This window comes from Cupressus sempervirens, chromosome 5 (genome assembly GCF_028749045.1).
Source record: "Cupressus sempervirens isolate cs-2001-9-10 chromosome 5, ASM2874904v1, whole genome shotgun sequence".
Taxonomy (NCBI): domain Eukaryota; kingdom Viridiplantae; phylum Streptophyta; class Pinopsida; order Cupressales; family Cupressaceae; genus Cupressus; species Cupressus sempervirens.
The window spans coordinates 262,848,950-262,872,401 of record NC_143122.1 but is presented as its reverse complement, the minus strand read 5'-3'; the positions used below and the strand labels follow the sequence as shown (position 1 = coordinate 262,872,401).

General features: G+C 32.9%; 1 protein-coding gene across 4 annotated transcripts in view; it reads left to right on the top strand.

The window, feature by feature from the left end:
• The first annotated feature begins 17,109 nt into the window (after positions 1 to 17,109).
• Positions 17,110 to 23,452, top strand: part of LOC149555556 (glutaredoxin-like) — a 68,428-nt gene continuing 62,085 nt past the window's right edge. The window contains exons 1-4 of one of the 4 annotated variants that reach the window (XM_089829663.1): positions 17,110 to 17,517; positions 17,628 to 17,701; positions 20,999 to 21,073; positions 23,018 to 23,044. In XM_089829663.1, the coding sequence (XP_089685789.1) occupies positions 17,255 to 17,517; positions 17,628 to 17,701; positions 20,999 to 21,073; positions 23,018 to 23,044 (439 nt within the window). In that variant the 5' untranslated portion in view covers positions 17,110 to 17,254. The remainder of the gene's footprint in view (positions 17,518 to 17,627; positions 17,702 to 20,998; positions 21,074 to 23,017; positions 23,045 to 23,452) is intronic. The other 3 variants (XM_089829660.1, XM_089829662.1, XM_089829661.1) reach the window with 3 other exon arrangements.

Below are 23,452 nucleotides of genomic sequence, written 5' to 3'. Positions count from 1 at the left end.
AAAAGTAACTAGGGATTTAAGGATCTCGAACAAGGTTATTGATCCCTATGCGGAGACATCTTTAAGGTTGGGTTAGGATAGAGGGTAGAATAGTGAAATATATTTTTACTGTTGTATAAATTCTAACATTGGTTTTGCAGGTATTAATGTCTTGCTAGTGGGCAAATTAAAAATTCTAGCAATTTTGTGAAAGGAAAAGCTTATGTATAAAGTATGTAATCTAGAAGTATTTCATTTAAAACAAAATTAGATCATTTAGAAACATCAGAGACTTTTAAATTTTAATTTTAAAAAAGTAATGTGATGCTTAAGTGTGATTTCAATTTGTTCAACATGCATATTGCTAACGTTACCTTTACAAAAAAAAAAAACACTTGCATTGCCATGGTGAATTTCAAATCATTGGTGCATGCACATTCTCAATCCTCAGCCTTGTTGTTTCCTATGTTGATAGTGGATGTTTTTGGATGTGTGGATGTTGTTGCTAGCAAATCTTTGTGCCTCTATCTTAGAGTCCTAAGGATTTGGTTTCTCCTTTTACTACAGTGGGGAGTGTTTCTCCTTCGGTTGTTGGGTTTGAGGTGCTTCAACTAGGGGGATTTACATTAGATCTTCGTTATCTCATTTTGTTGTTGATGAAGAAATTATAAGAGAAGTTGTGACATGGAAAAAATTTGTGGTGGGGGTGTGGGGGTTTCAAATGGGCCCTTTTGTGCCCAGTCTGTCAAAGGTGGGGGTTTGAGGGCTAGCAAACCTGTCTCTAATGCCTTCCCAACCTATCAATCCATTTTAATTGATTTGGAGGAAGATACAATTTCAAAGATTGAGAAAAAATGTGACTCTTGAGGAGGATGCTATTATTTGTCATTTCAACAACTTTTGGCCCTCTCTTAAGGAGCTTTATGGTTGGATTGTCAAGCATTGGGAGCTATATCTAACAAACATTATTTAGATCTTTCTGATGGTGAAGGGTTTCTTTGTTGCTAGATTTGATGCAAGAGAGGATAGGAAACCCTTTCTATGTGACCATTTTTTCACATGGGAAAATTGTTATCCTTTGATGATCAAACCTTGGCACAAAGATTTCAATCCTTCTACTGAATCTTTATGCAAAATGCCTTTCTGGGTATGACTTCCTAACCTCCCTCTTCATCTTTGACATACTTCTATTCATGAGGAAGTAGGTGAGGCTTTAGGTTATTTTTTAATGGTGGACTTGAAATCATCTTACATTTTGCAATCTACCTATGCTTTGATTCTTGTGGATATTGATGTGTCCAAAGGCCATTTGACACAAATCAAACTACGTAGTCCTATAGGATCCTGGATTCAGTCTTTAGAATACAAAGGTCTTCCATTCAGGTGCATAACTTACTTCAATATTGGGCATGTTGCAACAAGGTGCAAGACTAACAAGGTTAAATCTAAGAAACCATCATCATGGTGGAAGGGTGCTTTGTTGCAACATTTTTTGATGTCAAAGGGACAATCTTTTATGGTTGAAGTTCTTGTTGAGGCAATTTTTTATTATCAAGATGGAGAGGTTGTCTTGTCTCTTGATCATGGGAGAGTAGCTAGTCTTGGTCAAGAGGATTTTGGTGTTGTTGTCCTTTGTGTGGATGGTTATGTGGATCATGGAATTACTACAGTTACTAATGTTGATCGGATCAATGTTGATGCCTCTACCCAGCATGTGCCCAAAGAGTCTTTTGTTGCTGGAAAATCCCAGTGTAACATATTAGTAACTTCTAAGGGAAGATCTAAAGCTGATGGACCCATCTTAAATGGTGGATATGGTATTGGTGATTCTAAAACTATTGGCCCTGTCATTAGTGGTGTTGGGGTTATTGATGCTATCAACTCTACTGATTCATTGACCTAACATTCTATGGCTACCAAGATTGAGGAGGGATGGATTATGACAAAAGGAAAACATTCAAAGAAGTATCCATCCAAATCTTTCCTTTTGCCCATATGCCAAGGCTAAGGGGAAATCTTAATTCTATTGTCTTTCTATCTTTGTGAGGTGGTTAGGTTACCATGAGCTTATTCCTTTTGACCACCCACCAATGTGTGTGGGGGTGATGAGATGTCAGGTTCCCCCTTTTTTGTCTATGGCCTATTGTGTCTATGTCCTGTTCCTTTTTTGTAGAACTTATTGTATATCATTCAGTTTTGTTTGCAAGCTACTTGGCTTTGCAAATTCTCTGTATTTGGGTTTCAAGGTCCCTTCACCTGCTTTCCTAATAAAAAATGTTACCTTTACAAATTGTTCACTTTGATGCAAATAGTTATAAAATAGAAGGCAATGTTGGAATATAATATATATATTTTTTTATAAATCAATTTATCTAGAAATTAGCTCTCCTACTAAAATTCAGAGAAAATTAATATGAAATAGAAAAAGAATTGGCTCAAACTCCATTGATTTATCTCGAGATATTTAAAATTGAAAAATAGAAGTCATAAAATTGTTGTGAGAGTGACTTACTTGGTCATGGTGATTATAGATACTAAGATGCTCCTCCTATTCAAAATTAATATGAAATAGAAAGTGAATTGGTTTAAATTCCATTGATACATCTCAAGCCATTTGAGCCATTTAGAAACAAAAAAAAGAAATCATAAATCAAAGCAAGGATAGTTATGAAGGGAAAGATAAAGAGGAAGGGAGAGAAATATCAAGAAGAGAAGGATGAGGTAAATAGATAGAATAAAGATATGTGAGGTGGTAGATGGATAATAGATAACTAGATATGTAATAGAATATTTTTCTCAACCCAATAGATGGACTGCATTCCTTTTATTAGTATTCACATATATATTTTTAAAATAATTTAACAACTTTCGAGTGTGACTCTAATATAGTAAATGATAGGAATGAAAATAGATATATGCATACAAGTGTTAGGAAGAGAGATGAGGTGAGATAGATAAACGTGGGTAGAGGGACATGTAAGTATAGAGAGATATAGAGACCAAAGATATAGAGTAAGATAGAGATGTTGAGATAATGTCAATATTGAAGCATTATTTTCAAAAAATCAAGTTGTCCATTAAATCATATACAAGCTGATAATTAGAGGGTTAGGGAGATGAGGGGAGAGAGGGAGGGAGAGTGAGTAAGATGAATAATAGAAATAGATAAGAGCGATAGAGAGGCGAATAGCTTGATAGAGATAAAATTAGATAAATTTAGGGAGTGAGGGAGAGATAGAACTTCCACCCATGTCACAAGCTTTTCTTATACATAATTGTGAGCAACCAATTCTATAAAAGGTAAAAATTGACATTGGAAAAATAGAGAGAGATAGATAAAGGTGGGTAGAGGGACATGCAAGTATAGAGAGATATAGAGACCAAAGATATAGAATAAGATAGAGATGTTGAGATAATGTCAATATTGAAGCATTATTTTCAAAAAATCAAGTTGTCCATTAAATCATATACAAGATGATAATTAGAGGGTTAGGGAGATGAGGGGAGAGAGGGAGGGAGAGTGAGTAAGATGAATAATAGAAATAGATAAGAGCGATAGAGAGGCAAATAGCTTGATAGAGATAAAATTAGATAAATTTAGGGAGTGAGGGAGAGATAGAACTTCCACCCATGTCACAAGCTATTCTTATACATAATTGTGAGCAACCAATTCTATAAAAGGTAAAAATTGACATTGGAAAAATAGAGGGACAACGTCTGACATTTGTAGCTATGTCTGGAGTGAAATCTTTAGATGGTCTTTATATTTAATTTAATTTTATGTTCAACATGTACTCAAAAATGCAAAATAATTCATATAGAATTATATGGAAAACAAAGGAATCTCTCCTAAATTGATTTATGCTTGAAACAAAATGTAGTTATTTCACATGTATTGAACAATAAAGATTATGACCAAACTTTTGAATATCAACAACACAACATTGTAACTATATATATATATATATATATATATATATATGTATATATAACACTATCAACATAACCCTTGCACCCTTCAAAGGTGCAAGTGCAAGTGCAAGTTATATGGGTTACAATAAAATATTGTGTTTATAAAATTTATCTAAGTTGGAAATATAATGCAACACTAGATATAAAGCTAACTTCATAAAAAAAAATAGATACAAATCCAACTTATGATTAATCTGGGTATAAATTTCTTATTGACTACATAGATAGTCTGATGTTCTAATTCGATACTTCACATTGCATGTCAACCTCTCTATAAATTTGCACCTTTTATGCTTGTTCTTCACCAATATCACCATACTAATGTATTGCTAAGGCAATTGAAATTTGAGTGCATAAATTTATTACTTGTTGCCAAGGCATGACACTAGTACATTCACCCAAATCAATTAAATATCAAAGCATCAACCAATCAACATCCAAAATTAAAATAGCTCACCAAATTTTCTTAAGTCTATAATTTTTGAATTTGTATTCAAATATACATATTATTTTTTATAATTTATTATTGGCTAATAGTGTGCTACAATATTGTTAGAATGAGCTCAACTTTTTAAAAGTCAAAACATCCACCAATAAGAAGCAAGATTTAAAATATATTGGGCTAAATTTCCTAATGTATGTATTTGAATCTACAATAATTTAACTTTTACATAATAGTGACTAGTTTTGTCCTATTTCTTTTAACAATATGGGGACGATAAAATCACTTGATTCCTATTTCAGCAAGGACACAAAGCATCTAGTTCTTGCCCATAGAAGAAAACAATATGAATTCTATGCAATAATAAAATGTATAAAGTCTCGAAAATAATATGTTGCATTTTGTGTATAAATAATTAAAAGCCCTACAAAACAACAAGTCAAATTGTCAATAAAGTTTTTCTTTTTTCGACGTTTATAGAAAAAAATGGCAAAAACCTTCAAAAGGGTGAAAGAAGCAAGAAAATCAAATTATCAAAGCAATAGAAGTAAAAACCCTAGATTTGTGCATGTGAATGATAACAATTCTCGAGCTCATTTGAATGAACATATCAGAGAAAGGTTTACTTTGGTTGTCCAAGACTCACAAAGTTCTAAATATGCAATCGAGACAACGAATAGCTTCTCCATCCTGAAGAAATTTTAAGAAAAACATTATCAAAGCCAACAAAACCAATAGGGGGCACACTTGCAGCAAATACCTTCAAATGGACAAAGACCCTCGACTACAATTCTTACTAATTTATAAAGCCTATTAGGTAGTTCTAGTCCTCATGCTTTCTTTACCATTGATAGCTTGGATAATTAGTTTAGGGTATTCAACTTCACTAAGTACGCCCGTCCTCACTTTCGCAAGTTTTCCCCAAAACCTATGAATTTAGATTTCCATTCATCTTATACACAACCTCATTCAAATAGCTTTAGGTTTCTTCCTGCATCTGATATTAATGCCCCGAGTGCATATATACACCCTCATCGTCGTCCTGCAATGGCGACTGCCCATTCTCCATCAAACCCTAAGAGACTTCAAAGTCCACATCCCCCACAAAAATATGAAGATAAAACTATAATTATATCCAATAAGGAAGTTGAAGATACTTGGCTTGAATGTCAAAAGGTATGAATTTTTGTGGTTTGGAATGGTCTTAAGAAGGATCTTTCCCTTCTCTTTGACTGGCTAGAAGAAAATTGTAATGAACAGGTAAGTATATCTCACTTTTCTGATAGAATTCTTTATTTGCATTGTTTGGATGATTCTATTATAATTTTATTTTTTTTAGCTTCGGAGTGTTTTTTTAAAGGGCATGATGTTAAATTTGTAGAATGGTCTCCTGATTTTAGCATAGAAAGCTTAGATTTTATGATACCAACATGGTTTAATATCCAATCTCTATCTCCAAAGCTTCTCCAAATAGAGATACTTAGATCCCTAGGATCTATGTTGGGAGAGCTTATTGGTATTGACTCTACCTTTCAATGTTGCAATAATGTGAAATTGCTCATCAAAAGCAAGTTTAACCAATCAACATAGATTCATAGGAAAGTAATAACTAAAAAAGCTACATATGATCTAAAATTGCAAATATTTGAAGGTAAAATATCAGAGATTATAAGAGTAGATAACAATAACAAAATCAAATTCAAGACTCTACCCCTAACTTTAGATTTCAATAGTAAATTCCCATGGATAAGAATCTTGAGAAAGAGAAGGAGTCAAAGGAATCTAGATCAAGTCATTTCTACAACTTCAAATGAGCAGTTTGAGTTTCAGACATAACCATTTTGCACAGAAGGGGTAGGCAGTGGGAGGACAGACGAAGTACCAATAGAGAAAGTTAAGCTTAAATCAGTCATAGTGACTGATCACAAGAAGAGCTTGGAAATTTCAAAAGATGACAAGCTCATTAGGAAACAGAGATCTAAAGGAAAGGAAAAGACATCAAAAAGTAGCATGGGACAAAGTAAGATAGCAAAAGATGGCAAAGTCAAGAAAAACAAAGGAAATAGAGATCCACTACATTCGCAAGAGCAACTGGTATGTAAAGAAAAGGAAGTGGAAAATTTAAAGTCCATGTAGCCAAGCCTAAGGAAATAGATTCTCCTCATAATAGAGGTTTATAGAGTATAATTTGAGTCCTTCACGTGAAGATGTCAAAGATAGAATGAACTCAATATTACAACAAATAGAGGCAGCATGGGACAATAAAGAGGGCAATATTGAAGCCATAGAGAATTCCTTATTATTTGATCCAAATACAAAAAGTGAAGATGAATATAAAACTCTAAAGGATAAGAGTAAAATGGAATAGCGCCAGATGTAGGTACAAATGCAAATGCTAGATGATAAGGAAGTAACTTTGGTCTCTCACAACTTATACAAGTTTTGGCAAACTCCAGCAACCTCAATAAGCTCCCCATTCACCCCAGTTAGCGAGCAAAATGATAAAGAAATTGGTACAAGGGAAGCAAATAAGTCTCTTTTAGAGGAAGTTCAAGATTTCTTAAATAAGGATATTAATTTGGACCCAACAGTGGAGAATCTGAGTATATCAAAATCAGAAGAAGATAGCCTTAGTCTTTTAATTGGTGAATTAATTTAGGTATTTAGCTTTGAGAACATTCACAAAAGTACTGAAGCTTAGAAAGAAGATTTAATTTAGAAGATTCTTAAATTAGGAGGTAACAATTATACCTGTGAAGATCTTATAAGAGATTTCTTAATCATTGAGAATGAAGATAATAAGATAAGGCAATCTAAGACAAAGGAGCATACATTAGGTACAGAGCAGAATGAGAAAGGAAAAAGCAATGACAACAAAACAAACTTAGATATAGAGGTGGAAAATCATCATGGTCTTATAAATCAAATATTAAAAGAACTTGAAAATGAGGAATCAGAAAGGAACCTTTGTGATAAGTCTTCTACTGTTTAGAATACAAAAACAAATTTAGATCAACTTGGGATTCAAATGAATCAAGAAGGTCTTAAATCTCTTAAATGCGGCAAAATGAAAGGTAAAAGAGGAAGAAGATCCTTAAAAGAACTTAGGGAAGTAGATGGGCATAGCGGAGAACAATAAAAGATTGACAAAAGATTGATCAATTATTTAACAATGGGAAGGGGAAGTGCTTTCCCAAGGAGTCATGAGAATTACAACATGGAATGCTAGGGGTCTTAATGCTCCTAGCAGAAAAAGGTTACTGAAATAGAACCTTAAAACTTTTGAATCTAATATTATTTTAATTCAGTAAACAAAACTAAATAAGTTAGAAGGAAGTAAATTAGATAAGATGTTAGGTCTTTGGAATACTGTCTTTCAAGAGTTAGTTGGGGCTTCAAGAGGATTAGGAATTTTTTGGAACCCTAGGAAAGTTTCCATAGATGTTTTAAACAATAGCAATAATTGGATTAGTGGTAGCGTATAGAGTTTAAAATTAGATCTTAAATTTATTATCATTAATGTCTATGGTCCAATTAGTAATCTAGGCAAAAAGGCAGTCTGGGAAGATATTACCAAATTTGTGAATAAATTTAAGGGTAGTCTGTTCTTAATAGGTGGAGACTTTAATATGATTTTAAATATAAATGAAAAAGTGGGTGGGAGTCAAGAAATCTCACAAGCATCCAAAGAATTCAAAGAATGGTGCAGTAAGCATAACATGATTGATATCCTGAGTAGTAATGGAACTTTTACATGGAATAATAGGAGGAAATATTTCTCTTAAATTGCCAAAAAACTAGATAGGTTCCTTATTAAAGGTGATCTGGATGTTAACAATTTGAATTTTCTATCTTCTATGTTGCTGATTGCTAGGTCTGATCACTACTTGATTAGATTTGAATTCTTTGAGCCACATAAACCTACTAGGAACCCATTTAAATGTGAAAATATGTGGTTCTTAGACCCCAATTTCATCAATAAAATAAAAGAGTAGTGGGCTCAAGAAAACTTTGAAGGTTCTAAATGTTCATTTTCGTTGCCAAATTGAAAATGCTTAAGGAACAGATTATCAGGTGGAACAAAGAACACTTTAATAATATCTTTAAATAAGAACTATACATTGAAAAGAAACTAAAGGACTTAAACTTAGAAGTTGTTAGGAAAGGTATGAACAATGATAGTTATATGTTGGAAAAGGAACTACTGGTGAAGCAGGAGGATATTCTATCTAAAGAAGAAATTTTTCAAAGACAAAAGTCAAGAGAGAGATGGTTAGAGGAAGGGGATTGAAATACGAAATTCTTTCACAACTCCACTCTATACAATAGATCAAAGAGCAAAATATCATGTATTAAAAATCACTTGGGTATCTTAACTGATAAACCTAGTGAAATTACAGATACCTTTGTTGAATACTTTAAGAACATTTTAAACAATTATGAAGGGTCCAATAGAGCAGTGCAACAAAGTAATCCCAAAGATTGTTACAATAGAAGACAATAGGATTTTAAATAAACCTATTACTTTGGAAGAGGTCAAATCAGTAGTCTTTAATATGAATTCAGATAAATCACCGAGCCCAGATGGCTTTCAAGCCTTCTTTTTCCAAAAGTGTTGGGATATTATTGGTATAGATCTCTGGAAAGCTATTGAAGCCTCTAGAAATGGCGGTGCTCTGTTGTCAAAATCAATCATTCCTTTCTCACTTTGATTCCAAAAAAAGAGAGCCTAAGACCCCAAGAGACTTCAAACCAATAGCTCTTTATAACACTCTTTACAAAGTGTTCTCTAAGGTCTTAGCAAACAAACTTAAGGGTATCCTCCCAAAGATTATTTTAGAGGAACAAATTGGATTTTTCTTGGCCAGGTCCATTCTTGATGGCATTATCACCATCCAAGAGACAATTCACTCTGCATGTAAGAACAAAGAGGCATGTATGTTTATGAAATTAGACATTCAAAAAGCATACGACATGGTTGACTAGAAGTTCCTTTGCAAGGTTCTTGAAGCTTTTGGGTTTTCCCATCAGTGGATTAACCTCATTTTAAAATTTATATCCTCTCCCAAAATCTCCGTCCTTATTAATAGAACACCTGAAGGTTTTTATGATATATCTAGAGGTATTAGACAAGGAGATCCATTATCCCCTTCTCCCCTTCTCTTTACATTATCATGGCAGAGGCCTTTGGGAGAGTGGTGGCTGATGCTCATAAGAATCAAAAGATTTCAAGTATTATTGTTACCAGTAATGTGCCCAATATCACACATCAACAGTATGCTAATGACACTATTTTGCCTCACAAAAGTATAGTTACTAAGGCTATGGGTCTAAAAAACATTATTAATTCTTACATGGAAGCATCAGGGTAGAAAGTGAATGAGTTTAAATTTGAGATTTATTTTTTAAATACTAAACCTGAAATAGAATTTTAGATATGTAAAATCATGGGGTACAAAAAGGGGTCTTTCCGCTGCAAGTATTTGGGAATTTCCCTAGAGAAAGGTCTGAAATCTAGTAAGATTTGGTCCAACATGCTGGAAAAAAAGGATGTGAGGCTTGGTAGCTGGAAGGACAAATGGCTAACAAAGGTTGTAAAGAGTATCAAGATTAGATCAATTTTATCCGCCATTCCAACCTTTCCTCTTTCTTGTCTTCCTCTTCCCAAGAAACTTCGTCTAAAATTCAAATCTAAAGTCAGGAATTTTCTTTGGAATGATTGTGAAGAAGACAAGAAATTGGTACTCATCAAGTGGGAAAATATCTGTAAACCTAAGGACATGGGTGGTTTAGGGATTAAAAATTTACAATGGCAAAATGAAGCCCTAAGTGACAAACTTATATGGCACCTCTATAAGGAAAGAGAACATAAATGGGCCAAGATTATTTATAATAAATATCTCAATGTAGATGACCCTCTTTCAATTTTTAGGATGAAGACCTTGCCCAAAGGTTTTGAGAGCTGGAACTTTATGATAAAATGTTGACATTTGGTTTGCAAGTTTCTTACTTGGGATGTAGGTAAGGGCGATGAGGCACTATTTTGGGAGGATTCTTGGGATGAACATCCTCTGCTTCAACATAGTTCCATTCCCAAGGAGCTTAAAGAAATTTATGTAATCTACGGGGAAGAAAAATTGGTGATTACAAGATTGAGGATATTTTAAAAGGTAAACCAAGATGGATGTGGGAACCTTTGGATGGTTTAGGTTTGGATTCAGATGTGATTAAAGCTTATGAAAAGATATTAGCAGACAAGATGATTAAACAAATAGAGAGGAAAGATGAACTTATTTGGGCAGCTTCAAATGATGGGAAGTATATTCTGAAAAGTGGTTACAGGGCTTTGATTCATTCTAAAAAATGGGATAAAGTGGACATTCCACTTAAACTATGCTGGGATTCTGCATGTCTTCCAAAGGTAGGATTCTTTTTATGGTTGGATTTTCATAATAGAATATTGACTACTGAGAGGTTATGTAAACTTGGTTTCCATGACCCTTCTAGATGTGTGTTATGTAAGCGTACCTGTGAGGAATTAGACCATCTCTTACTTATTTGTCCATTCTCCCAAAGATGTTGGGAATGGCTCAAGCATATGTTAGAATCGTCTACACCTTTGCTGAAATCCTTCATTGAACTCCTCAAGGGATGACCCTCAAATATAGTTAATGACATTTATAATAAACTTTGGAACATTTGTCCTTCCATCATGGTATGGGAAATTTGGAAGGAAAGGAATAGACATATTTTTCACAGCGAAGAATTGCAGCTTAAAGAGTTAATAGTAAAAATCGAAGCTAGCATAGTTGAAACAGCTAATTCGCACCTCTGAAATGTTTGTAAAGAAGAAGGTTCCCTTTCTAATTGGGATGGTCAATTGAAGAAGAATTGGTCAAAATTGATTAATCCTCCTCTTCTCTATACTAGGAAAAGTAAGGTGGCAAGATATAATTGTAAATGGACACCACCTCCGAAAGGGTGGGCTAAACTCAATTTTGATGGTGCTTCCAGAGGTAACCCAAGGATGGCAGGCATTGGTTGCATTATTAATGATGACACAGGTCATTGGGTAGCCAAAAAAGCTATGTCGATTCAGACCACCTCCAATAATGTAGTAGAATTAGAGGCTTTGGATCAAGGTTTGCAGCTATATCATAAGTTAGGATTATCCAAAGTTATCATAGAAGGAGATTCTCAGATTATATTAAATTCAATTAGGAAATGAGCAACTCCCAATTGGGTTCTTAACTCCAAGCTAGAAGAAGTCCTTGCACTTTTAGATCAGTTTGCAGATAGTAGGATTTGCCACATTTTTTGAGAAGGTAATCAGAAGGTTGATTATTTAGCAAATTTGGGGGCAGATGGTGTCAATTCCTTGGTATTCAATGATGTTCCTTCTTTTTCTAGTTTATAGTTGTATCAATTTACTCAGTCTTCCTTGTTTATGTGCCTGACTTCTATTGCTTTTTCTATTTTTATATTTATTAATATATTTATACACACACACACACACACACACACACACACACACACTTAAATATATATACATTTATGTATTTATATATATATTTTACGAATTTATAAATAAATTATATTTGTTCTATTTATATTATTTTGTTGGCCTTTGTCTTGGGTTTTTATCCTTTTAATATATTGTTTTTTTCTATCCTTTTTCTATTTTTCTATTTATAGATATTTACTTATACATAAATAAATAATTATGTGTGTGTGTGTGTGTGTGTGTGTGTGTGTGTGTGTGTGTGTAAGGATTCATAAATAGATTCATATATATTTGATTATATTTGATCTATCTATTCTATTCAGTCTTGGGTTTTTTCCTTTGATACATTGTCTTTAAGATATTCACGGTTTATATACTCTATATTTTCATCATTTTGTTGAGTGGTCATTTAATTGCTTATGTTGGCTCTGTTGTTTCCAGTCATTCTCCCCCTATTTTCATCATCATTTAGCATTTAAGACCACCTCGTATTTAGGTTAATATGGTGACATCATTAGATGTCATCATGACAGGGTGTGATTCCTTTGTCTTCTTCTAGGGTGTCGCCGTCTCTCATTTTCAGCCCTTGCCTTTTCTCTGGGGATGGATTCGAACATCCGTGTTTACCATACTATTGAGAACCACTCCATGGCATTGCTTGGCAATGTCAAACCAGAGAGATGGAATAGAATTCTCAGACCAATTGATGACATGACTAGGATCGCTATAAGCAAAGCCATTGGTGAAGGGGTTTTTGATTACAAATTTTCATGGAGGACGAATAATGACATAATTGGCTCTTTCATTGGTTGTATGACAAGAGCAAAGATTGAACCAGGGGATATTATCAGTCTACATTGTAGCATCTTTGACCCATTTTGGAGGAAGGGTCTCAAGCAAGCAATTTATAGTGTAGATGATAAATGTCACATTCCTCTTTTGAAGAAATACATGGAGCCCCCACTGGGGTCACCTGATTTAGAGACAACCTATTGGTGCCCTTCTCTAGTTATTCATGAAAACTTTGCCTTTTATCGAGAATGGCCTAAGATGGAGGCAAGTATTCAATTCCTCCTACAGTGGAGAGGAATTGTTGTGGAAGAAAGCAGAGCATGGATGACAAACCACCTCAGTTTGTTCAATGCTTGTATCCAACCTAGAGTGGTCTTCGATAATCTAGATGCCCTAGAATTTTGCACTTCGAATTTGGAGAAAACTAGTAGTGCTAAATTTAATTTCAAATTCCCTCTGAACTTCTATGTTGAGAACCCTAATGATATCCCCAAGGTCATTATGGTGTTCTGGAAGAAACTACAATGCTGATATTTTCTCGAGAAGTCATCCGCAATTTTTGGTAGACAGCAAGAAGATATTAGGTCTCAGGATTTGGTGTTTACATGGTTTATTATAATTATTAGCTTGCTTATGTTACTTTAATATTTGGTTTCTATAATCACGAACTCAGGACTCTTGGTATATGAATCCTCACAGATGTAGATGCATGGATTTACGGTCTTACCCTATATTTTGCATATCATATCTCGATTATTCAACTAATATCAAGTAGTTTGGTGTGTTTTATTTCCTTTGATTGCTCTAGTTTGGACGTCCTTGTGGCTTATGGTATTTAGTAGATCCTTACAGTTATTCTGGATTGATTTAATGGGCCGATAGTGGATTGGTGTATTAAGAATAAGATGCTATCTCTGGAGTTATTAAAGGAAGTTTTGCTCTATTTTTGCAGTAGGTTAATTGAATCCATGTATTAGGGATTCGACCCACTGATTGATGTTTTATGTTATGGTTTTGGCAATTATCATTTTGTTAATGATACTCTACTGTATGGTGTAGCAATATGAAATAAGGAATCTAGATATGAGAATCAATATAAGATCCTGATGTATGGAGATATGAATTCTACCAAATTCTTGTATATATCTTATTTGGGTTTTGCAACTGATAATAAGAAGTCTAGTTTTTAATTTTTCTTGAGGAATTTGGATTTGGATGCCCTCATGGCTTATAGTTCTATAGACATACTTAGAACATTTTGTTTATATTACGTTCATATGGGTTGGTATGATTGTATACGGGTAGGCTTTCTGCATTAATGGACTGTTAGGGTGGCTAATTTGTTGATCTAAACCTGCTCATGATTCTTTGTGGTGCCACCTGCTCTTTGGTAGTATCTTTCTCCATATCTAATGGATGGTTGCTATGGTCTAGAGTGTTGGATTTAGATATTGGTGTGCTCCACGATCTTATTAGAGAGATGGTTCTATTGTAATATAGTTAATATGACTCATATTGATTGATTTGATCCTTATTTACATTAAGTTTCTCTGATTGGGCTAATCCATTGATTGGTAGGTTGTGGTGTGGCTTCAATTTTGACGTCTAGAGTATTGAATGCAAGATTGGGGTGGCAGTTGTACCCATTTGGCCCTTGATATTCCTTTGTATTAGGTTAGAATGTTTTAGAATGATGGTTTTGGTCTAGTTGTTTCTTCCTTTTCTGTCATTTTTATTTAGTTAAGTCTCAGCTTTTATTTATTCTATCTAAGTTTAGGTTTTTGATTGATATGTTCAACTCATCTCGATAAGTATAGGTAAGCATTTTAGACTTATCTTGATGTAGTTTAAAGCTTTATTAATTAAGATGAGTTTAGGAATTATAAATCTAGTTATAAATAGTCTATATATTTAAAGTATTCTATCATTCTTATGGTTAACTAGTTTGATTGGCAAGCCAGTTAGACAGGGATGTGCACTCTTGACAGCTTTGCAAAGAAAGTGATGATATTTCTTTAAGAGATCTTGTAGTTTATTGAGGAGCTTATGATCAAATAATTTTGTGTAAAGTTTATTTTTGTAATGTAATTTAAAAAACAAGAATAATTTGACTGGGATATGCCTCATTTATGCTGTAATAATAAAGGACCATGGTCCCGGGTTAGACTAGAGGTTTTCTTTCCATGTTCTTTCCTACCAGTGCCCGTTTGAATGGTGAAATGCTATTGTATTTATTTAATTTTATTAATAATCAATTATCATGGCCATTGGCTGTTTACCGATTAAAAAAAAGTCAATTTGTCAATAAATATATTTTTATGAATTATTTCAAATATAATATAGATGAAAACTTTATAGTTGTAAAAAAATAATTGAATAATAAATTGTTTTGATTGGACAAACAAATAAAGGTAAACATATTTTTATGAATTATTAATTCTTTCAAATATAATATAAATGAAAACTTTATAGTTGCAAAAAGTAATTGAATAATAAATTGTTTTGATTGGACAAACAAATAAAGGAAAAAGTTGCACTCCCTATAGCACAAAACAACCACTCAAATTGTCAATAAATATACTGTTTTGAATTTTTTTAAACACAATAAATATGAAAAATTTATAGCTCAAAAAGTAATTGAATAATAAAGTGTTCTAATTAGACAAACAAATTAAAATGTAAAAGTGCATTGAATGCTATAGTTTCTTGCGAACTAATAATAACTTAACAAATATCTACAATTTAATATATCAAGCATAAAATTTTTGATGTGTTGTTTTGATGAGCTCATATAACATCATTATTTCTTATATATAATTATATATTAGTTATCATTATTAGATAATAATATAATAACTAATAGGCAAGAGCATACAACACAACAATAAATTGTGAGCCTCTTATCTGTGAGGTCTCGGGGTTCAATTCTAATCTAACTTAACACATAATAATAATTAATACCACAAGCAATAATAATTAATACCACAAGTAGTAATAATAAATAATAACTACTTTAGGTTTCAGTCGTTTAATGATCGTATTTATCATTAATAGAATATACAACAATTATTAGATGTATAGTTATACACAATACTAGTTATCATGATTATTATTTATTTGATTAGTTAACAAATATTTAGTTGAATAATAATTAAAAAATTAATTATTGTATAATCATTAGTAGAAAGTATAAGAATAATTAGTTTAAATAATAATATATACTATTAATAATGAATATGATAATAAGTTTTTTTATTAGTCAATCCTTTTGACTCAAGCTATGAACTAATATTAAAAGACCCTATCCCCATGGTGGTATGAGTAAGTGCTAACACATTAACACCTAGATTTGTTTCATGTTGATATCTACATTCTTCTCCTTATCACTTTAGTTATATGAGTTCTTCCTTATCTCTTTTAGACTCCTCATCCACATATGATCCTTATCTCTCCATGACTTAGCTCAATGAATCTCCTTATATCTTCCTTGCTCATCATCTACAACCCCTTATCTCTTCGGTTTTCTCCCTTATGTTTCCCAAAGCACTCCCTCCATGATGACACGATATCTTCCAACACTTCTTTGTGAATCTATGTGTGCATTTTTCTACCGTGATATTATTTCTGCTTAGACATGTGCACCAACCTTTTGTTAGTAATGCCCAATAGTAATTGCCAGTGAAGCGTGAAGCACCATAAACAACATCTACATCAACATCAATATTATGCATGTGTATGTCATTTTGACCTCGAACCATTCTTGACCATCATTTTTGCTATTTTCAACTATGAGTGGACAAACCAAACCCTTGAGTGCCCTTTCAATAGGGGTCGTGGCTTGCTAAGCATTATGTTCTAGATTTTTGTTACAATATTGTTTAACTATGTAATATGTTATAATTTTTTTTTTTCTAATTGAAAGGGTTTAAATATAATGCATCTTTGTCTACTTGCTAAGAAATATATTTTATATTTTAACATTTAAATGTAAATAATGCAAAGTTAAATTTTTCTCAGTACTATTTGTCAAAATAATTACTATATTATTACTACAATTATTATTCAAAGAACCACAATTTATGTTTTATACTTTACAACATTAAGATTCTAATATTACTCTTATTTTTGACAATTCATCTTTAATATAAAATTATCACAATTAGAACATGATGGAACTCTCCCCTCTCATTTCAAATAAATCAAATATAATGCAAAGTAAAGATAAGAAAAATAATATTATTTAATAAAAATTTCCCCAAAAAGGAAAAAGAAAAAAGAAGAAACTTGAAATTGTAATATGTCTTAAAAACTTTACCTATGGACATTAAAAACTGATCTACTATGTTTACAATATGTACATTAAAATCGAAAGAATAGCATCAGCATAGATTAATTGAAAAGTTACACCTTTTCCTCATTTGAAAGTGATGCACTTCAGTGGGGTACAAACATTATCGTATCAGAAAGGAAGATCAAAAACTCTTCTAGAAGTTTACATTCAACCAATGGAAAACGCTGTATAGTCTGTCATTGTAGGCGCATTTAGCATACCATACAAATTGTAAATGGCGTCTCTGAATTCCTTTTCTGTTGCCACTTCTCCAAGGCTTGCACATGTCAATGGAGCTAAACTTTCCATTGATTCCTTCATCACCCAGAAGTTCATGATCTGTTCTCCATTAAAATTAGTTCTTCCATCATTCTTAAAACTTAACAGAGGCCATAGCATTAAAATATTGGCTGCTTCAGCAGCTTCGCAAATGGAAGCATCCGTCAAGGCAAAGATAAGCGAGTACCCACTAGTAATTTACTCTAAAACTCGGTGTTCGTAAGTACAACTGCTTTTATTTAGCCACCATTGTAATTTTGGTAAAAGTAAAGTAAAGTCTTACCCTCTCGAATGCAAGCAAATACCTAAAATCTGTCCTGTGTTTGTAGGTACTGCCGTAGTGTAAAGGCTTTGTTCAAGCGCATTGGAGTTCAGCCACTGATCGTGGAATTGGACGAGCTGGGTATGCTTAAATTTGAAAAAAAAACTGTAAAAGAAATGGTCAATTTATGTTTTGTTTCGGGATGGATGCTTGTTATTGAGACTCATCTGCAGCTTTAGGAGTCCTGAGAGGAACATCAATAGCTGATAAAACTTAGCTGTTCATATAATTGAATCTTTTAATCAAGAATAGTTAAACAAAATGGCAACAGTGAAACGCAATAGCTTCCCTTACGAGCTCCGTACATCACGGATAAGTAGGAACACCAAATTTTGGCAAAAGCCAGTTAGCACATCTGTTCAATGTGGCTGGAAATGTTTCTTTAAAATCGTATGTATTCTGAATGCACAAATGACAGTTGTATAGATGCATTCTTAATCAGATTTTCAAGAGGAATATGATATATATAAGAAATGCGTTCTAATGATTAGGGTTTCTTTTAGCGGCTAGTGTTCTTTAATGGGCTATTTTGTGATATGTTTCTTAAAACGTGTTTGGCATTTGAAGATAATGAAGAACTATATTGCTTCTTTTTAAATATTTGTCAAAGCTTTGTATGAAGTACGTGAGATTCAATGTTGAAAAACATCTCCTAACCAGAAAAATCAATCCCGATCCCAGATCGCAGAATCACCTTGCCGATCAATGCAAGTACCCACTTCAAGGGGAATGCGATTATTATACCAGTTCTTTGAATACCCCCTTAAGCAGAGTGACCATTGGCAAGTTATCCTTGGGAGGTTTAAATTATAATGATACCCTCAAATGATCAAAGCAGACGAAGTGGAATGGAAGTGCGTGATCTGGAAGAACAGAGAATAAAATTTATTATACCAGTTCTTTGAATACCCCCTTAAGCAGACTGACCATTGGCAAGTTATCCTTGGGAGGTTTAAATTATAATGATACCCTCAAATGATCAAAGCAGACGAAGTGGAATGGAAGTGCGTGATCTGGAAGAACAGAGAATAAAAGCATCCATAAACGGACAATTCCTTTAACTGCAACCTTGATCAACAGGGCACACAATCTCCTGCTTGCAGAGCTGGGATGATTCCTCTTCGGGTTAGTGACTTATGTGCATCTACTTTGTAGAATATTTCCCCAAGGAAGCTGTGAGTTGGGTTTTGTAATAAGTATGGTTAAATATTTGAGTCCTCACTTTGACAGCTCAAAACCATATTCAATTCTTAACACCACTGGCTATTTTTTTCCCTTTTTTATCACTTTATGAATTGCATATAAATGCGAAATTAAAACTTTCTAGATGATTTCACTGATCCTTGAATTTGTATACAAGTATTTCTACTTCAGCTATTTCTAGGGCACTCATGACGACAATATCCCAATTATATTTGAAATTGTCTGTACCCAGTTAATTAGTCCCAGGGTGTTGTGAATATCAATTAAAAGAACAGGTGAATGTGTTCCTTTTGCTGTTAAATATTATTGAAGATAAAAATGAACATTGAACAACCAAAACCCTATATGTGCATTTGCCAGACAGTTCTAGTTTTTCATAATTTGTAGGACGAGGTTCATATATGCAATTACATAAACTGAGCACACTATTAGGATGGTAAAGGTAATTTAAAATTGCTAAGTGAGACACCGGATTGGTGTAGGTGTATGAGAACCCTTCCTTATGTGAGCATTCTACAAGGAGATTGTTTTCTCCATTCACCTTATAAATAATTTTTTAAGATGTAAATTTTAGTTCTCTTCTAGATTTGAACATGTGACCTCCAAGATGGAGTAGACACTCCTTTGTTACCATGCTCAATTGGTGGAAGTAGATTGCACCCCCAAAAATGAACGCTGAGCATACATGGGGGCTAGAACCTAAAGGATTCTGTATTGATTATCTTTCCTTTTCAAGCGATTGGTATGAGTTCACTACTTATATGTTTGGTATGATCTCAAAGGCCATTTAGTGACTGTGCTTGCAATATTATTATTCCAAGAGTAAAAAAAATATTCTATATCTCAAATACATCACAGTAGGTATCCCTCCAAGGCAATTTTGGAAACCTCCAAAGCTGAAAGACCATACAGGAAGCTATGACTCTTTGTAGAAAAAAGAAAAGAAAGCATTCTCTACTAAGACACGAGGTCTTATTTTCTTTATGCTGACCAATGAGCTCTTGGGCCTTTTTTGCTATGACTGCCAATTTTAGCTTCCTTCCATATCTTGTATGAAGTTTAGTAAGGGTTGTGATTTTTGATGATGATGAAAGCTGAATACTGTTTTTTCTAGGGTTGAGACTTGAGAGCATACTTTAGGTTATATGTTACCTCTTTTTCAGAAGAGTGCTTTAAATGGCGATCCTCTTGATTTTCTATCGTATTCCTTGGTTAACAGCTGTTGCCCTTTCTTCTCCCCTTCCTTAAGGATTAAATTTTTCAGTCAGTTTCCCTACAGTTTTCCATCCTTCAGTTACTCCTATAGTTGGCACATTGAAAGGGTTGACATGGCCTTGCATATCTTCTTCAGTGATTGAATGATAATTTAGGCCCTTCATTTGTCTGCCACCAGCTTTCTTTCTCATCTTGAGCTTTCCTTCGCTGCTTTGAACTTTCCTTGGGTTTTCTTTACTTGTTTTTGGTGCTTCCATTCCTTTTTTCTTATTGCTTGTGCTTGTTTAGATTTCTTCTTTTTACGATATGAATTTTTGAGTGCCTGTATTAAAAGCAGGATCAACACCTTAACAGAGAATTTATAAAGTCAATTTGCAGCTTCCACATATAGTGGAGAATTCATGCTTTATATATGCTGGCAGACAGTTTGAAAGTTCAAGATCCACAGAAATCTAGACTTAAATTGATATGTGCATTGTTCTTAATAATATCTGAGGTCATTTGAAATATTTATTTTTAATCTTTGACCCATTAAGAAATAGTTTCATGCTTAGAGGAGGCATAAATGGAACAGTGGATGGTGATTCCTTAACAGGGTTGACTCGTATAGACCATTCTTCATAAAGTGCTAGACACTTATTATAGGAAAAGAATAAGTTGTTTGTTGTTCTTGTGTAAATCTTTTGTTTCTTGCCGATTCCGTGTAATAAACCACAGTAATTTATTCATCAGAAAATATAGAATGGATAACAAAGTTATTGAATCAGGTTTTGGGTTACTTAAGAAAGAGATTTAACTAAATAAGTAAAACTAAACCTTTTTCTCATAAACACTGTCTTCTTCGATCTTCTCATAGGATAATCTTTTCTATTTTTCAAAATATGTAAAGGTTGATGGAAGCAGGTATAACTGTTATTCAAATATTGGAAATTAATTTTCTTACATCACTGTTGATGCCAGGACCTTCACAACGACAGATACAGAGTGCATTGCAGAGATTAACAGGGCAATCAACCGTTCCTAATATTTTCATTGGTAAGGATTACATCTTCTGTTTGTAGTTTTTACTCCATTCTTAAGTTTCCTGGAAGTGCTATTGTTTGAGATTTACATTCTAGGTGCAAGACAATTCTTGCATTTAAACTAAAAGCAAGTTTATGAGAGTAATATTAGGTTTTCTGATGATGCAATTATCACATAAATGCCTTTTTTCACACAAGTTCATCATTATCTTATTACTCTGAATAATCTGAAAATATGAAGAATTCTAAATATAGATATGATGGTTTAGCTCAAAAAATGTGAGTGAGATAAGTTCATAGTGGTACTATTGCGAAATGGCTATGCAGCCGACAGAATTGCTGTATATTAGAATTTTTTAATCATTTGAAATTTATAAAACAGTCCAATTTACAATTTTAATTTAATATTAAATAATAAATAAATGCCCACTCTGTCGGCTGGGTAGATGCTTCCGTACTATTGCACAGACTGTCAGTTAATATAGTTGAAGAATGAACTGGAGATAGACTTATGGTGTTTACAATACAAATGCTTTCTGATTTTTGAGAAACATAGGACACGTGATGGTGAGGGAATCATGAAGATAGTAATCAACATTGTCAAAATGAATAATCTATGGTTTAAGTAGAGTTGACACATGCCATAGCTTCAGTAGTATTTAAATGTAAATTCCAATTGACATTACAATTATGTAAAAATTATTCAATATACAATGCAGATGGATTCAGAATTATGATATTCAAGAAATTGTTAAATGACCTGAAAATAGGTGCTTAAGAAAAGACTAGGTTCTTTAGAGAAATAATATTCAAGCTAAATAGGTTTTTGTTTTTCTTACCTCATAAACCTTAGGTTTTAGGACTGCAACTTACTACTTGAATAATCTATTTCATGCAAGTTCATGTTTGTTCTGAAATTTGGACTGTACATGTTCACAAGGAAAAGACTTTAGTACTTTAGAAATATAAAGTCTAGCTTAAAGAGTTTTTTGTTCTTATGACCTCATAAGAGTTCTTCACCATCATGGTTCTGAAACAAGTACACAAGAAAAGACTAAGTACGTTAGAATTATAAAATTGACAAGAGTTATTTGTTCCAATTACCTCTAAAAGACTAAGGTTTCAAGACAGTAACTTAACACTTCAATAAGAATCTATTTCATACAAGTTCACTTCTTCACGTTGATGGTTCTGAAATGAGTACAAAAGAAAAATTGTATATAGGTATACAGTCCACTTCCCCTTTTGTCATAACTTAAGTTACATTTTGTAGTAATTTGTATCAGTAAGGAACCCTTGAAATTTGGAAGTTTCTAGTTGTTAAGTTGTTGAAAGTTTCTTATTTGATACAACAGTCTTTAATGTCCTAAAAGACAAATTAAATATGAGAATGAATGCCGAGTCTATTAAATACATGAGTGATGCCTAGGTTATTTTTATTGCTCATTTGATGACATTACTTTTTATGGCTACAAATATTGCAGTCAACTTCAAATTAGTAAATTTAATATCTCAATTTTTTTTAACTTTCATATGGGTGTATTAGAAATTTAATATCTCCATTTTTTTAACTTTCGTACTTTTCATTTTCTCAACCGCACAAATGTTCCCCTATATGTATGCAAACTATGTTTCTTAAACATAAATCTCTCTTTATATAGTCAATACATTTCAATTCCAATAGTTTCGTTTCCACATAATAAATTTTATTCATCTCTACATTAAACATTTATATCGTTTTCATCACGTATTTGACCCTTTTTGACTGGTTTTACACATCTAATTTTAGTCATATTATATATTATTATTTTATCATCTTTAACATATATAGTATCTTATTAGTTACTTTAGACAACCTTAATTTTCTTTTCCAAGCAATAATTGTTTTGTAATTCTAGCATATCTGCTTATTCCTCCTATTTTCAAATACTAATTAAAAAAAAAAACTTTTTATTAGGTGGGAAGCATATTGGTGGCTGTAGTGGTGAGTTTGTGCATGTTTATTTAATGAATTCCGGAAATATTATAATTTTCCATGTTCTTCTTACTTATAACAAATGTATGTAGACATACTCAAGGCTTGATGCACGTTGGGATTTTTGAGTTGTTCACATGGTAGCAAAATAAATAATATGTTGAATTGTGATTAGCATCCTTAGAGATACTTGTGTTTCATTTGCATATAAGTTTGGAAAACTATGAATGAAATAGATCTATCTTAGATTTATGATTCTTATGTTGGGATGTATTTGTCTATTAAGTGCCTGTAGATTGAACAACTTGTTTTCTTTTTGTTGTGTTTGTTTGTCTATCTATCTAGATTCTGTTCGCCCATCTATCTGTCCATCCACTTAATATCCCTTTTTAAAAACTCCTTATTTTCATCTTAGAT